Source organism: Sus scrofa, chromosome 9, assembly GCF_054392235.1.
Source record: "Sus scrofa isolate SSC_HxYL_T2T_F1_AM1 chromosome 9, Sscrofa_HxYL_maternal_Yorkshire_Landrace_v2.0, whole genome shotgun sequence".
NCBI lineage: Eukaryota > Metazoa > Chordata > Mammalia > Artiodactyla > Suidae > Sus > Sus scrofa.
Window position 1 is genome coordinate 44,242,960 of NC_139391.1, and position 16,516 is coordinate 44,259,475.

The 16,516-nt window shown below is 48.8% G+C and overlaps 2 protein-coding genes across 18 annotated transcripts in view; one reads left to right on the top strand and one right to left on the bottom strand.

Annotated features, from left to right (window-relative positions):
• The window catches only part of BUD13 (BUD13 homolog), a 678,491-nt gene that overhangs the window by 630,612 nt on the left and 31,363 nt on the right, over positions 1 to 16,516 (bottom strand). For all 13 annotated transcript variants that reach the window (XR_014815375.1, XR_014815371.1, XR_014815380.1 and 10 more), the window contains exon 10: positions 3,411 to 3,543. The gene's annotated coding sequence lies outside the window, so the exon portion shown is untranslated. The remainder of the gene's footprint in view (positions 1 to 3,410; positions 3,544 to 16,516) is intronic.
• Positions 974 to 11,800, top strand: LOC146399872 (uncharacterized). Of its 5 annotated transcripts, none has more exons than XR_014815383.1 (10): positions 974 to 1,124; positions 6,437 to 6,516; positions 7,027 to 7,173; positions 7,513 to 7,571; positions 7,907 to 8,037; positions 8,428 to 8,629; positions 9,220 to 9,433; positions 10,392 to 10,539; positions 10,858 to 11,068; positions 11,419 to 11,800. XR_014815383.1 is itself a non-coding variant. In XM_084976141.1 (10 exons), exons 1-10 carry the CDS (start codon positions 1,074 to 1,076, stop codon positions 11,611 to 11,613), a joined length of 1,416 nt encoding a protein of 471 aa, XP_084832267.1. In that variant the 5' UTR covers positions 974 to 1,073; the 3' UTR covers positions 11,614 to 11,800. The 5 variants fall into 5 exon arrangements, 3 of the variants coding, with proteins under 3 accessions (XP_084832267.1, XP_084832268.1, XP_084832269.1); XM_084976141.1 differs by having other exon boundaries at positions 10,880 to 11,068; XM_084976143.1 differs by having other exon boundaries at positions 1,022 to 1,124; positions 7,027 to 7,177; positions 10,880 to 11,068.

Consider the following 16,516-nt stretch of genomic DNA (forward strand, 5'->3'; position numbering starts at 1 on the left):
CCGCCCTCGCCTCTCCATTGGACTTATCGCTCGTCACAGGATGTTTACAATAATTTTTAATTTGTGCAATTATTAATCACTTTTCTATCTGCCTCATTTGCATAATAATTAGTCATCTCACTGTTTGGCATGCCTGTGAATGACAGTGTTTTAAATTGAATTAAGATTTTAATATTCTATTTTCCTGCTTTCTTCCCCCTCCACACGCTAATCAAAGTCAGATTTGGCAGCCAGAGGGAGGGTGTGGGGGGAGGTTGGCAGGCACTGGACTTGGCCCACTCTGTGCTCCTGAGAACCATGTGGGAGGAGGGCCCGCCTGGAGAAGGCAACGGCAACCACCACTCACGCCGAACCCAGCACTTGAGAGGTTAAGCCAGCCTTGCCTAATCAGTAGAGCTAATGAGTGAGGAGTGGGCAGAGGCACTGGGAGGAAGGGGTCCTACCGGCCCAGTGGCTCCAGAGATCAAAAAAGCACTTTCATTTTTTTTTCCCCCAAACAGGCTACTTTTTGCCAGGGAAGTTGGAAAGCACATTACAAGCCTGTAATTGATCCCCGGTTACTAGTGGAGGTTAACTTTGATGGCTCAGGGTTCCCCAGGTAGAGAAGCAGGCTGCAGCGCTGTCGTTCTTCAGATGGACCGAGAAAACAAATCTCTGCAGCTGAGGCGGGTTCCCCCCTCCCCACTAGAGCCACCGCTGCTCCACACACCAGCAGGGCCTCTGCCCAGGCTCCCAGGCTGGCAGCTTTGCAGCCCGTGCCAGGGGGTGTTTGGTTTCCACCGACCAGGGGCAACAAACCGACGGGGGCTGGGGTGGGGGGGCCCACACTGCCTTCTGTCAGGGGGCTTTAGCGGGCTTCTCTTTCCTTCTCACCCTCACCCCTTCTCTGACCACCCCAGGAATTCAGCTCCAAGCCCACCTCCCCACCGCTTGTTGCCATAGTAATCCCGAGGCTGCCCTGGATACCCACTGCTGCTCCAGAATTCTCAGCTTAAGCAGGCCGCTCACCCCGCAGCCTGCTGAGAACACCTCCCCTTTGCCACTGCTGAGGACAAAAGGCGAGGAGCGGGGGCATGATCACCTGCACGTGGTCTGCAAAGTCAGACACTGGCCTCTCCCTTCAGGTGAGGAGGGAGAGAGAAGGTGGTGGGAGAGAAGGGGGGCGGGGCAAACTCCACGCAGCAACCAAGGTCTCCAGGGCCAGGAGAGGGGGAAGGCCCCAGTCCTACCACAGAAACCCCCTCCTCCGGCCAGGAGCAGGGTCTCCCAACTCTGCCTTAGGGCCCAGGGAGGGAAGTCCCCTGAGTGGGGAAGAGGAGAGTGGGGTCTGGCTGTCGGATTTAGAGCTGGGTGAGAGGACGGAGCCCTGCTGCTTTGAAGGGTCCCATGGCTGGTCCAATTCCCCTCCTGCAGGTCAGTCAGCAGGCAGAGATGTTCCAGGCATTGCAGTAGTCCCCTCTGGTACAGAGTAGCCCTGGGCTGACCCTGGAGGCTGCCAGTCAAATGCTAACCACCTAGGGAGGCACCAGTCTCGGGAGCTGGTAGTACTAGCAGCCGCCTGCTAAGTCTTTGCCTGAAGGGACAGGACCAAAGCGGCTAGATTCAGGGGAGGTGCCGTCATCCCAGGAACTATGGGGAAAAACTAGGCCTCGGGGCTTCTGGCTGTGTCCTCAACCCTAACTCGAGGGTGCTCATGGCCCTCCTAGCCCACTGTAAACGGGGCTCAGAGAAGCCAGACTCTGCCCTCTGCTACACTGTCACTTGGGGGACACCCAGCTCTCACACCCCAGACTCTTCCTCCCACAGCCCAAGTGGTAGTCAAGGGAGCCCTGCAGGCAGTGAGACCTGCACATATAGCTAGTGCTGCAGCAGCCTCTGCTGGCCCACCCCCACCTCCCAACTTGACCTCAAGGCTGGAATAAGGCAGCTGCCCCTCAGAACCATGCTCACCATGAGTTCCAGTCATTGACCTGGAAGAGACCTGGTTTACACCTGCTGTCTTGGCATAATTATGAATAGCGTGAGCACACACACACACACAAAACACCGTTTGGTCTCAGAAGTGTGTCCTGGTTCAGATGATAAATTAAATGGTCTCTCTAATCACAACCAAGTTCAAGGTCCCAGAGGGTCTGGGAAGAAGGTAGAGAAACTTCAAGCATGGAGACAGCAATGGTCTCTATACCCCCACCCAGAGGTGAAGTTTAAGCAACTCAGAGCCCCTACCCTGGGCAAGAGCAGAGGCATCTAGATATCCTGCTTAGGGATAGAGGGGAAGCAGATTTTTCTCTTGAGGGTTAATACTGGACAGAAGGAAGCAAAAGATAATAGAAGAAAACCCAGCAAAAGGGTAGGAGCCCTGAGCCAGTAAAGTGCTATCTCTACATGTGTCCAGCAGGTGGCAACACAGAGCAGTCTGAAGCCTACCATCCCCACTGCAGCAGGGCCGCCCAATCCAGCTGGTTGCCTGGTTTGGCTCCAGGGTGTGGCCTCTGACTTCCTCAAAGCCTATCTAGATTGCAAAGCCTCTCTCCCCGCTTTATTCTACACCCGCTTTTCCCCAGCCGACTCCCTAGCCTGAATTGCAAAATCAATAAATTAAGATATTACACACACATACACCCCTCAACCTAAGAGACAAGGAAGAGAAGAGAAAGCAGTCAAACTGGGGATAGTGGGACTCCTGGATCCCTTCTTATGCTGCTGCCTGGTTGATGCTCTTAGAGAACCCGTTCTTCTCCACCCATCTGGGTTGGGATACCTGAGTACAGAAGTGTAGGGACCACTGTGTTTCTTGGTGTGGTGGGAATGTAGTCATAGAAATCAGGGAATTTTTATGTTCTGTCATTTGGAAAAGTTAATGCAAGTTGTCTGCAAAGTCACACACAAATGCACATTCTCTTCAATAGTGGCATCATGGGGACTCACACTGTAGTAACTACTCCACAGAGTCTGGCGAGATTAGTGGGGGAGGAAATCGGCTGGTGCACAAGGGTTTTCCAGCACTGCCTTCCCACTCCTGGTCACCACCACCGCCTCTACCACCCCCAGCTCCACCCCCACCCCACCCCCCACCAGAAAGCACATAGCCAGACCCTGATGGAGGCCGAGGAAGTCACGCCCTGCACTCACGCGTCTCCTGGTCTGGTTGGTTGGCCCTAGGGCCTCAGACCCACACTTGCACCATTTTCCCTCCAGCATAATGCCAAGACTCTCCTACCATGTAGCTGAGGCCAAACTGGGATTTTTTTTATCCCTCTTTTCTCCATGCAGGAGAGGATTAGTGAAAAGGAAAAATAAGAACCACGAAATCCTTACAGATTTCAAAAATGCCCCCCAACATTTGCACATCACTTGCTGAGTTCTGGAAGTTCACATTCGTCCAGGTCTTACCTGCAATGGGCCCTCACCTTAGCACTTAGCTGAATTCAGCAAATATGTATTGTCTCCTCTAGGCGAGGCTCTGTGCTGGATGCTGGAGACTGTGGTCTCTGCCTTTAATAAGCTCTAAGCCAGGCGAGGGAGAAAAATATACCACATTCACTGTAAAAGAAAGCGATTTATACTAGAGTCAGTTATGAGCAAGTATTGTGGGGTGAGCCCAAAGAGGAAGCATTTCATTCAGCCCGTCTGTCCATGGCGAGGGAGCCAGGGAGAACTGCACAAAGGGAATGGCATCTGAGCTGGGCCCTGAAGGTGAGTAAGGTTCTGCTGGGGGTTGGGGGTGGGGAGAACAGGGCAGAGGCAGAGGCTTGGAAAAGCACAGTGGCCTGAACGAGTGTCATTGGACCAAGGGGAGTGAGAAGTCCTGAAGTGCAGGGGAGGGGCCCACAGGGCAGGCCTCAAAAGACCACTGAGGAGACTCAACACATCCTGCAAGCACGGCCGTGTCCTCAGTCTGCCTCCCATGTGATCGCAGAGGCCACTCCTATCCACAGTCTCCTCTGATGACTCTGGGATAATCCCGCCTCCCACACCCTTTTCCCACAAAAGCCACAGGCTCCCTGTCGCTGGGCCCAGTTGGCTGGGCAAAGCCACGCCATGAACATCTGAGAGGAGGTCCATGTGCTAATGAGGCCTTCACCTCATGTTGCAGACGTGACAATCAACTACCCAGCTCAACAGAGGAGGGGGCACCTCCCTTACTCTGTTCTCACCCAGGGTAACCCTCTGAGACTCATTCATTCATTCACTCATTCACAGAGCATAGGCTTTGGTAGCTCTGTAGTCCTTAGCCTCAGTTTCCTCATCTACAAAATGGAAATACTAGCACCAAGCATGTTGGATTTTTATGAGGTTAATGTATGGAGAGGCACAGTCCACAGTAGCACTAAATAAATGAAAGCTATTAGTTTTGAGGTGTAATGCCTCAGGCTGCAAGCTGGGGATGTGAAAGTGAGTAAGAGACCTCAATACGGAAATAATAAATAAGAATCAGAAAATGAATTAGGGTCCTGGCCATAGGAACTCACAACCCCCAAAGCAGCATGATGCATGTTGAGTACAAAGTGCCATGAAAACTCAGAGAAAGGCTGAGTAGGCAAGCAGACCCTGCCCCAGGAGCAGCAGCATGAGATTGCATTCTGAGTCCCTAAGCAGAAGTGGGCCCTTCCAGCCCCTGCCCCATACCAGTGGTCTCCCGGCCCCTCAGGTGGTTGCTTGAGTTTGTCTGCATCCACACTTTTTCTTTAGTCCAAGTCGAAAGACTTCCCAGACAGTGACTCAGAAGTGAACTCCTCTTCAGCATGAGACCATGTTAGGTGGGCTAAGCTGATCCCCAGGAGAATGAGTGGGCCCAAATAATTCCCATCCCAGCTTCATCTCCTGCACCAGGAAAAACCAAGACAAGGACCACCATCCTACCACTCTGCATGCTGAGAAAGTGTAGAAGAACGAGAAAGTGGGATTTCTCTTAGAGAATGTTGGTAACGATACTGGGTCCAAACACCAACGGCACAAGGAGGAGGCAGGGGCAACATGGCAATGTCCCCTCTCACACCATGTGTAAAGGAGCCCAGAGAACGGCTGACCGTAGTGAGGAAGTGGGAATCCATGGTGCAATGCTAATTCAGTCTTAGACTGACTGCAACACAACAGCGATGACACTGGTTATCACAGCATTGATTCCAGTATAACCTGAGCGAGATGGAGAGAAATAATGGTCCTGGAGTAGGTACTCTGATCAGAATGCCCTGAGCCTCAGGCCCCAGGACAGCAGCAAACTAGAGAGAAGAGAATATGAGACTCAAAAATCATCCATTAAAAGGCTGGTTAGGAGCTCTCCTGTGGCACAGTGGGTTAAGGAGCTGGTGTTGTCACTGCAGTGGCTTGGGTTGCTGCTGTGGGTCAGGTTCGATTCCTGGCCTTGGAAACTTCCACATGCCATGGGTGCAGCTGGGCGGGGGGTGTGGGGAAGGCTGGCTGAAGGAACTAGAAAAGAGTCACCAGCAGCTGGGCCCAGCAGCTTTCTTCTCATGTCAACATAATTGTGACATTACTTTATGATCATACAGGAGGTGCACAATTAAGGGGGAAATGTCTTACTGTCAGCCACTCATGCACAATGAATCCGAGATCGTTCCCTCGGTGCCTGCTTCAGGTTCAATCTGCACAGGGCCTGCAGGGAGGCAGCCTTCAGGAATAGTTCTAGTCTATTTCAATTCCTCTGATCTTTATTTATGACTCTGCGACCCACCTTGAGATCACCCGTCAAGGTTAACCTGAGCAGGCCTCCAGACCCCTTCCTCTGACCCCATCATCCTCTCCTGTAGTCCCTCATCCTTTTTCTCCTGCCTCTTCCTCTCATCTCAGCCTCTGGCTCAGCTGTCACACCTGGTTCTGCTGCTGGATTGGGAGTGGAGGGGAGGGAAGAGGGCCCGTAACACAATTAAACCCTCTATGTATGAAGATTAATCTTCTGTCTTATGAAGAAAATGTGTCTTTCTTATAAAATTCTCCTCCTATTACCCTAACCTTATGGCTCCAGGGAGGGAAGCAGGTAGGGCATGAGAAGAAAAATGTTGTCAGGTAGAGAAGGGGTTATCAGTCTGTTTTGTATCCACGATGGATAAATCAGATAAATGGAATCCACAGGAAACATAACTGAAAGTAGCTAGAGCTGCCCCCAAACGGAATACATTCTGTGCCAGGAGGTGGTGGCAGGACAGAAAGTGTCCAAAGGTGGGTTGGGGTGGCACTTCCCTGAAACATGATTTGCCAGAGGGCTCCAGCACTGGAGTGGGTGTGAGGACTAGATCTCTTTCTGACACTTTCCAACCCTGATCCTAGGATTAATATAAATTCACACTGCATCTCCACGGGACCAGAGGCTGGGACAGCGGTTGAGCTAGTAAACTAATTGGTGTGGGGAAAGTGTAGTGTATAGAGGTCCATCAAGGTATCTTCCAATTCTGAGATTCCTATTTTGTGATTACAGGTTCTGAAAGAGTGTCAGCCTCTGGCAATCCATAAAGCTGACAAAATGCAGGTCAATCTTCTGCTTCAAGACAAAGCCAGGTGTGTGTGTGTGTGTGTGTGTCCGTCCAAGCACATCCTCAGTGGAGATGAGGGCAGGAAAGGACAGACCTCCAAAGGGCCAGAGCTTGGGCTCACACCTCACATACACAGCGGAGACCCCAAAGTAGGACTTACAAAAGGCAGCAGAGACAAGGCCTGAGCAGGCTCACCCCACCACCCCCCAGCTGCCCCCAGAGCAGCCTGCAGTTAGGGGCACAGCAGCCTCCGCCTCCTCTGCAAAGCCCATGCGATGCCTTTCACATTCATTCACCAGAGCTCAGAACCAGTACCAACATGCATGGGCACTGGGTCAGGAGCAGGGGAGAGAGGACAGGGCTGGGCAGAGAAACTAGTGGCAACATGGCCCAGAAAGCCAGTGTGCAAAGTGGCCCCCGTCAGCCACCTCTGAGGGCTGTGACTGTGGGTGTGTCCTTTCCCAGGATCCCCCCCAACCCCACTCCCTTAACTGTCTCCAAAGCTTCTGCTCTCTGCTTCTGTCCTCTACTGCAGGCTTGACAGGAAGAGGACACGGGACACTTCCTGGGCTGGGTACTGCTCTGGCTCAGGGCCTGCCCGGACCTCAGTGGTTCAAGGGCAGTGTTCCCGGAGCTCTCATCACTTGCTCCCCACTGTAACTACAGCCTGCCAAAGTCAACTGTAGGTAAAATGGCTCCTGATGGCCCCTTTGTCCATCCTAAGGACACCACACACCCTACCCTGCCTCCTCCACCTCACATTGGCCAGTCAAAAAGGTGCTCCTAAAAGGGCAGTGCCCATCCTCTCCAAACCTGCCACTCTTGCAACTCAAATGCAGAGTCTCGGTGTGGCCAGTGCAGAGGCTTCCTTCCTTCCTCTCTCTGAGGAACTAGAGGGGCCTCCACAGGTCCCGATGGGGTATATCCTTCCTCACAGCTTCAGAAGTGGGGAGGGAACAAACCCTCTGACTCGGCCCTAACCCTCGTGTGCCCTTCGACTGCTCTTTCCTCTGCCCATTAGGAAACACAGACACCACAGCAAAGGAACCGGGCCCTGTCTGGGGCTCCACCTACCTTTCAGTGAGTCCATCACTGCTCGGCATCTTATAAGCCACCCCTCCCCCAAACAGCACTACTCTCGAGGCCAAAAAACCCCCCAAAACAAAAAACAAGCGGGGATGTTCATTAAAAAGAACTGCTTTTGAAACGCCCTGCGTCCTCACATGCAGAGAAAGCCCCCAATCCAGTTCTTACTGATCCAGCTGCAAATAAACTACATCTGGGTCCTGTCTGGACATGCCACCAGCAGCATTGCCCCCCTGCTTCTCTTGTGGGGTAATGGTTAAGGGAGGGCAGCATGACGTACATGGGAAAGAATCACTGGGACAGGTCAGTCACTACTCCCTCTGCTCTAGACACCCCTGCTCTTGGGGACAGAAGACCCCACCCACTTCACCACCCTTCAAGTGGCACAGCTTTCAATCCCACCCGGCAAGAGATGCTGGCTCTCCAAAACCAGCCAAGGAGAAGCCATCCTGCTGTTCAGGTAAGGTCAGGAGTGAGACGAAAATGCAGTCAACAGGGACACAGGAACATGTGCCACTGATGCATCAAGGACACTCTCAAAATACCTTAATAACTTTTTAAGAGAAGGTACTATTTATTAAGCACCTACTACATGTCAGGCACTATGCTAGGTACTTTATTTCAGATGCTCTCAATAACTCAGGAAGGGATGTTTTTACAATAAGGACAATGTGGCTCAGAGAATTTAAGTAACTTGCTAGCTGGTAGCACCTGCCTAGTTTTGGATGACCTCTTACTCTAGAAGACTGATTCCCACGGACTTCCACAATTAACAAGGGGCCCCTCTGAACAAGGAGGCAGGAGTGAACATCCCTTGGTCGGGGAGCAGCAGCAGGGGGTTGCTTTGCAGGAGTCAGAAGTCCAGGAGGAAATAGCCCCAGGAGATGTTAAATACCGCCTGGAGCCTCTTCCCAAGGCATCACATCGGATACAATACCCAGGCGATTTCAGAAATAGCCAGCCCAGCAAGTCTCCGTGGGCTCACTTCAGTACAACCTACAGAGACTACTACAAGCCCCGGACTCACCACAGAGAGAAACCCTCCTATTCAGGTGAGACTTAGCCGGGCAGGTTGCAGGGGAACAGGGGACAGAGGAGTGGCACTCCACCTGAAGCAGAAACTGGCCCCTCTGCTCCCAAGCTACCCAGTGACCCCTACCCAGGGTAATCCTGCCCCCCAGGTAGACCCCAGGCATGGAAATCACCAATCCAGGAGAATACAATAAGCAGCAAGTGCCCTGGATCTCTCCAAGAGCCTTGCAGGAAATACTTGGCTACGTGGTTAGCCAGGACCCCTCTGGGAGGCACCTTACCCACTACCCCATCCCAACCTACCCTCCTCCATCCTGTTTGGGCTGGCTCAGCAGGCAGCCTTGAAGTCCAGGCTTTCCAAGTTCAGGTAACCTATAAGGGGCTAGGAGGCCACTCTTGGATTCCACACGAGCGACTCTTGATTTCTGGTCTTGGGGAGACCACTCTGAAGGTCAGAGGGGTGGAGGAGGCAATGCTGATGTATTTGGGGCCTGCTTCTCCCATTACAGAAGGCTTATGGAGTGAAGCTAGTGGGACAGGAGCTAAAGGCTGTAACCTCATGCCTTTCCCATGGAGACAAACCCTCTGCACACCTTCTCACTCCCCCTAGGTGACCATTCCATGACCACTACTCAGCAGATTTCCCTCCAGAACCCGCCTCTTGCTCAGCTGATGTTCCCAGTTCACATTCAGGGCAGAAAAATTGTACCAATAACACGTCCGGGCTACATGGATTATATCAACCAGTATCGGAGTGACTTTCAAGCCCTAGGGTGGTGTCAACTCCTCGAATGTGACCCAGACAAGAGGAGCCAGGGGATTAAGTGAGTGACCAGTGAAAGTCTGCTGTGGGGGAAGGGGCCAGAGGAGGGCTCTGTTTCCCAAGACCAAGTTAGTAATTTCAGAACTACCTTCTGTCCATGAGACACACAGCTGCAGAAGGCAGCAGAGAAAAGGACTGACTGTTTTATAACCTTGGATCTCTGTCCAGCTCAGACTTACTCAGTCTCTCACCTCACAGACGCTCTGAGCAAGGACAAACTGTTCATAACTGGGGGTCAGCTCATCCCCTAAGGATCCTGGGGGACATGAACTCTAACTGCAAGCCAGGCTTATGCAGTTCCCAGAAGACTATGGAGAATCAGACATTCCACTTGCCCCACCTTGTCCTGGCTTCTCTTCTCCCCTTCTAAAGCCTGCTTCCCCGGGGGGTCAGAAAGGCCCCCTACCTACCTCTGACTCATCCCTAAAAGTTGGAAGGCCCAGCCCAAACCCAATGCCAGTAATACGTGCACGTTACAGAAACACCACCCTAGTCCGAGGTGGTAGTTAATCTTCACCCTGAAGTGACCAGGGATACCAGCCTAGCAATAAAACTACCTCTTCTGCCTCCTCCTTAAGCAAACAGACGTCTAAGCTTTCATTTCCCAAGACCACATTCTCTAAGCTGTAGCCTCAAGCTGCCTAACAGGGCAATTTAGAAATTCTCTTCACTGCCCTATCCCTTGGCTGCAGGTGTCACATCCTCTCTGCTGGGTCGTAGCATGATAACTGGGGAGTGTGAAAAGAAACAGAGATAAAATAAATTAGAATTTTGTTTTCAGAGAAGAAATAAATTTTCATTTGAAATTACCTGAAAAGACACCCACCGTATAGGTTAGGCAGGCGCACAAATGACAGGCAAAGAAAGCACGCAGAGGCCCAGTGGCTTTCTATTTGGCGTCCCTGGACTGGTTCATAGGTACAGATTCCAATCTATAGAAATACTTTAACCCTATGCAGCAAATATATCCAGATCACGCAAGAGGACACCGCTCCTGGCTGGTGGCCCATGGCGTATCAGCATCAGAAGCCGAGTTGGCCAAAGCAGGAGATGCCCATCCTAGGTGGGAAGAGCGCAGCCAAGCCTGATGGCGACACACTGACCAGGGTAAAGTGCCCAAGCTCTCTGTCAAATGTAACCAGCATGAAGATCTTAGCTACCTCCTCATCCTGGGGCGGAGGGGCGAGGGGTGGTGGTGGTGTGTGCCAGGAACAAGGGAAAGAGTTTACCCTGCCAGGATAGCCAACCCTACTTTTCTTGGGAAATCCAGAAATTTAGCCTTTCCAAATCTGCAGCCATTTACAGACTGATGGTTCCCTGACCACAGAGGTGAGAGGTATGCATGCACTTAACATATGCTTGACATGTGGTAAGCACTTGACAAAAGGTAACAACTTGTTACAATCATTGTTAATATTTCCCCAGACAAGCATTCCTCTCTTCCCAGATGTTTTATCTACCTCCTACCCAATCCCCCGTCAAAAGAGTCAAGGCTACATGCCCCCCTAGCACATTTGGGGTCTTCAAAGCCAAGCTCCAAGGTGAAACTACCAGCAAGCAATTCTTCCAGGACTGCGGGACTCAGCCCCGAGTACGCCATGGGGACCCTCAGCACAGAGGCTATAAGAAGGCCCCGGTAAGAATGCTTTCTGTGGGCAGGGGACCATCCCCTAGACTCACGCTCCACCTCCCACCTGTCCACTCCAGGGAGGATGGATGGGCAGTGGGAGGAGCAGGGGGGGCTGCAGAGAGAGGAGTCTGATGTTTAAATCCTGGCTTTTTTCCAACTCTGAGCAAGTTAACCTCTGTTCCCAAAAGGAAAAAAAAAAAAAAGGAAGAAACCAGGCCCTGCTCATTAAGCACCAGACATTGCATTTTTTTCTGTGACTCCCTGTAATTCCTTAGCTTATGGAGAGTGCTGAACGTAATATGCAGGAAAGGGAAGATTTCTTCCTTTTTCAGACGATTGCTCTGTCCCCTCCCAAGGGTACAGGTTTGCGGGAACCAGCTGAAGATCAAACTACCACCAGGACCTCCTACATGCCCTTGTTTTCTGAAAGGGTGAAACTACGTAAGCCCAAGGTCAACAGTGTCAAATGTGAGGCAAATACACTTCCTCTACTGAGGAGAGGAAAATATTCAGGTACAAAGGAGAGACTGAGTCACCCCCAGATACAGTAATGTCATTCGCACATGGCAAAAAGTCAGCCTCATGAGGGAGACATGATTCGGCTCCAGCCTGGACCCATAATTTCTACCTTTTTCACAGGCCAGTCCAGCTGCCTAAAAGCCGGCTCCAGAAGTATTTATGCCAACAACAGGACTCAAAACTCAAAAATAAATAAATAAACACATGAAACAAAATAAATTGGGAGAAAAAACTACCCAAATAACCTATACAAAAATGCACGGCTTGGGACACACATCTTGTAACAAACTCAAATAGCCACCTCACAGCCCAGACTGGGCTTCTCGCTGGGATTCCCTAGGCACACCCTGAGCCTAGGCCAGCCCTTTGATACTAACTGAGCAAGGATGAGTAGCCTCTTTAGAAGGGAATAATGCCCTCTGTGCTCTAGAAGGTCAGTGTGTTCCAAGAAACCCGAGGGAAAGAAGACACCAGAGTATTTCCCTCTTGGTAATGAACCAATGGCAAAGCATCAAAGCTTCTGGAATCAGTACCATCAAATAATTATATTCTATTTGAGCTACAGAGACTGCTCCTTTATATTTTTAAGTTGAGATATAATTCACATACCATAAATTTACTCTTTTAAAAGTGTACAATTCAGGAGTTCCTGTTGTGGCTCAGCGGCTTACGAACTTGACTGGTATCCATGAAGATGCAGGTTTGATTCCTGGCCTCACTCAATGGGTTAAGAATCCAGCGTTGCCATCAGCTGTGGTGTAGGTTGCAGACTCAGCTTGGATCCTGCATTGCTGTAGCTGTGGTGTAGACCGGCAGATGCAGCTCCAATTCAACCCCTAGCCTGAGAACCTCCATATGCCATGGGTGCAGCCCTAAAATTCAGTAGTTTTTAGTATTTCTCATTGCTCCTTAAGTCTAAACTTCAAGCTGAAGAAGGTATAGAACAGGAAAGAGAGCAAGAGGGTCTGAATATGATTAAAAGGGAAAAAAAGTTTTCTACGTAAGAAAGGTTTCCAAAGCCCAAGTAGGGAAGATTCTGATTAAATACTAGGTTTCTCTCTTTAAAATCTTTACCATATTGAAGACAGGTTTATGTTTCTGGATCTAAGGCAGGGATAAGAAGTGGAAGAATATGCAACTGAACTTAGCCACCTATATCCTTGAGAGATTCCAGGGCTTATTATTTTGAAAAATGTGCATGGACTTAGAGCCCTGCTTCCCCAGTCCAGAAAAGATGTCTCACACTGCCCTCTAGTTGCCAGCCTAGGAAATGAAGCCAGCTAGCAACTGAACAGGCTTGGAGGAGCCCTAAGGATATGCTATGCTCACACTTGTAAAGACAGAGAAATCAGAGGGAGGAAGAATTTACAAACTTTCACTAATGCCCACTAAACACAAAGCTTACCTGGAATTGAATCTATCTGCTTCCCCTCCACCTCAGTCGCTGCTTGAAACTAGGTAATAAATTCTTTTGCTAAGGAAAAAAATGGCTTAAGATTTTCAAAGTACCTGAGCCTCTGTTAGTCCCTTCAGGCTGTTACAACAAAATACCATAGACAGTGTGACTTCAAGGACAAATATTTATTTCTTACAGTTCTGGAAACTACGTTTTCTAAGATCCAGGCACCAGGAGACTTGGTGTCTGGGGAGCGCCAGTTTCCTAGATCACAGCCAGCTAGCTTCTCGCAGTGTTCTCACACAACCAAAAAAAAGCAAGAAATCTTTCCTGGGTTCCTTTCACAAGGGCACTAATCCATTTCATGAGGACTCCACCCTCATGACCTAATCACCTCCCGAAGGTCCTGCCTCCTAACACCACTGACTTGGGAACTAGGATTTCAACAAATGAATTTGGGGGATCCATCATTCAGTCCATAACAGCCTCTTAAAGTGAGTTCTTCCTAAGAAACAGTGTAGGGACCCACAAAAATGAAGTTAAAACCTGAGCCCATATGGAAATAAAAGCCAGCTGTGTACAAGAGATGTGACGATAGGTTAGAAGTTGAATGTACTCACTGCTATTCATAGGAAAGGGACTAGCTTTGACATAGCTTACAGAAGTATAAACTCAAAGGTAGTAACTCAGAGTAGTACCCAGTGTCCAGAGCCTATATTTCCTGGGGCCGTTAAAAATAATAATAATAACCTTTTTATCTTGGAAAATTTTTAGACTTGCAGAAAGTTGTAAAGGCAATACAGGGAGCCTCATTACTCTTCATCCAAATTTCTTGACTGTTAACTTAACAACATATATTTTCAAAACTAAAAGATTAACAATGGCATAACTCTATGAACTAAACTCCAGCCTTTATTTGGATTTTATCAGTTTCACCACATGTTCTAACCTTGGGCCTTTTTAAAAAATGTTTACACCAAGGAGCCAAAGGACCAGATAGGCAGTGTAAAGCCAAGTAGAACACTAGGTTCTAGTCCCAAGTCTGCTACATGATAACTATAGAAACTTCAAGTTTACTTTCTGAGCTATTTCCTCTCTAAAAGCACCTTCCTCTCACAAATGCTGATTCTAGACACAGTTTGTCTACCTTTCATCTCTCTACCTCAGCTCACCTCTGACAGCCACTGGCCAATTAGGGAGAAGATAACCCTAACCTGGCAGTGACTCCAGCTGAGACTCTCCAGTTAGAGAATGGAGTCCTCTGGATTTTCAGATCTCAAAATTATTTCAAAATCCATGTACGTCTCAAATGATGGGGGGCAGACAGTCTTTCTTCAGGACTGCAGCAGAGAGGATAGCTGTTCCAACAACATTTTTCCATTTTTCCTGGGTGTGCTCCTTTGCATTAAGGGGTAGCCATGAAACTAAGTTCTAGCTAACAGAATGTGAGTAGCAGTGTGCAACCAGCTGAACAAGTACCCTCCAATCTCTGTTCAGCTCACCAAAAGGGCAATGCCCAAAGCAAACTCGGAAGCCATGTTAATGTTGGCATCAGCCTGGTCCCTAAACAACTGTATGGAGTAGAGTATCCCCTTCCCTCTGCCACAAACCAAAACTACCCTGTACATGAGTGAGGGAAGGAAAAAAGACTTCCACTGTGGCAAGCCAGTCCATTTGGGGGCTGTCATAGCAGTTTAGCCTACCCCAACTAATACAGGTAATAAATGTCAATTCCTTAGAGCAAGATCTTGTTTCTGGATCTGTGCATAGAGCCGCAAGTGCAAAGAACTGAATGGATCACATGCCTGAGTTGGGGGACACTAGCTCATTCATCCATGCAAGGCCTCTCTTTTGTTTGCCTTTTCCTCCTCCACTCCTCATTCTATTCCCATTCTGTTTCCTCCCACAGACCCTATTCTAATGAGGCATAGTATATATCCTCCTTTAGACATGCTTCTGTTGCTTTCCGTGTTCAATTTACTTGGCCGATTTTTGCTGCAAATTTCCTAATTCCTTATTTTCCTTACCTGAAGTCTATCATGTCACTAAGTTCCTAACAGCCTACAACTGACTGTTCTTTAAAATATCCCATCATATGTATATACCACATTTTACTTATCAAACCCGTTAGGAACAGGCATCTAAGTTGTTTTCAGCTTCTTGCTACCCAAACTATATATAGATAAACATCCTTATATGTAACTCCTTGTGGGTCTGTGAAAGTTCCTCTGAAGGATAAAGCCAAAAGAGGAACTGCTTTGATGAAGGGTGTCTACAAACTTAATGCATTTGTTATCTATGGCTGTATAACAAACGACTTCAAAACTTAACAGCTTAGGGAGTTCCCATCGTGGCTCAGTGGTTAACAAATCTGACTAGGAACCAGGAGGTTGCGGGTTCGATCCCTGGCCTTGCTCAGTGGGTTAAGGATACGGCATTGCCCTGAGCTGTGGTGTAGGTTGCAGATGCGGCTTGGATCCCGCGTTGCTGTGGCTCTGGCATAGGCCGGCAGTTATAGCTCCAATTCGACCCCTAGCCTGGGAACCTTCATATGCCGCAGGAGCGGCCCAAGAAATGGCAAAAAGACAAAAAAAAAAAAGACCAAAAACAAACAAACAAACAAAAAAAAAAACAAAAAAACTTAACAGCTTAATGACACTCATAGAATGAGAGGAAATATTTGCAAATCATATATCTGATAAGAGCCCTGTTACCAGAATAAAGATTTCTACATAAGTGTATGTATGTGTGTATATGTATGACAACCCAACTGAAAAATGAGCAAAGGATTTGAATAAACATTTCTCCAAAGATGACACATAAAGATGTTCAACAACATCAGGCATTAGGGAAATGCAAATCAAAACCACAATGGTATACCACTTCAGACCACTAGGGTAACTATAATCAAGAAGTCAGATAATAACAAGTATTGGCAAGGATGTTGAGAAACCGGAACTCTCATACACTGCTTTAGAAGTTTGGTAGTTCCTCAAAAAGTAAAACATGGAGGTACCATATGACCCAGTAATTCTATTTCAAGAAAAATGACAACATATGTCCATACAAAAACTTGTATGTAAATGTTCACAGCAGCATTATTCACAATAGCCCAAAAGCAGAAACAACTCAAATGTCTATCAACAGATGCATGGATAAATAAAATGTGGTAGATCCATACAAAGGAATATTACTCATCCATAAACAGGAATGTAGTACTGATATATACTACACAGTATGTAAATTATATCTCAAGTCATTAAAAAATAATAAATACCTATTATCTCAGTTTCTTTGGGTCAAGAATTCAGAGCTGGGTAACTCTGGCTCAGGACCTCTCATGAGGTTGTGGCCATGGGCTGCACACATCTAAAGGGTTGAATAGAGCTAAAGGATCCACTTTCAAGGTGGCTCACTCACATGGCTGGTAACACGATGTGTCTGTTGGTAAGAGGCCTCAGTTCCTTTCTGCATAGGCCTCTCCAGAGGGCCGCTGGAGTGTCCTCATGACACAGTAGCCGGCTTCTTCCAGAGCAAGT

Coding starts and splice junctions, on each gene's coding strand:
- LOC146399872 (XM_084976141.1), top strand. CDS start 1,074: ATGATCACCTGCACGTGGTCTGCAAAGTCAGACACTGGCCTCTCCCTT. Junction 8,630..9,219: donor AGAGAAACCCTCCTATTCAG/GTGAGACTTAGC, acceptor CACTCCCCCTAG/GTGACCATTCCATGACCACT. Junction 11,069..11,418: donor GAGGCTATAAGAAGGCCCCG/GTAAGAATGCTT, acceptor TCCCCTCCCAAG/GGTACAGGTTTGCGGGAACC.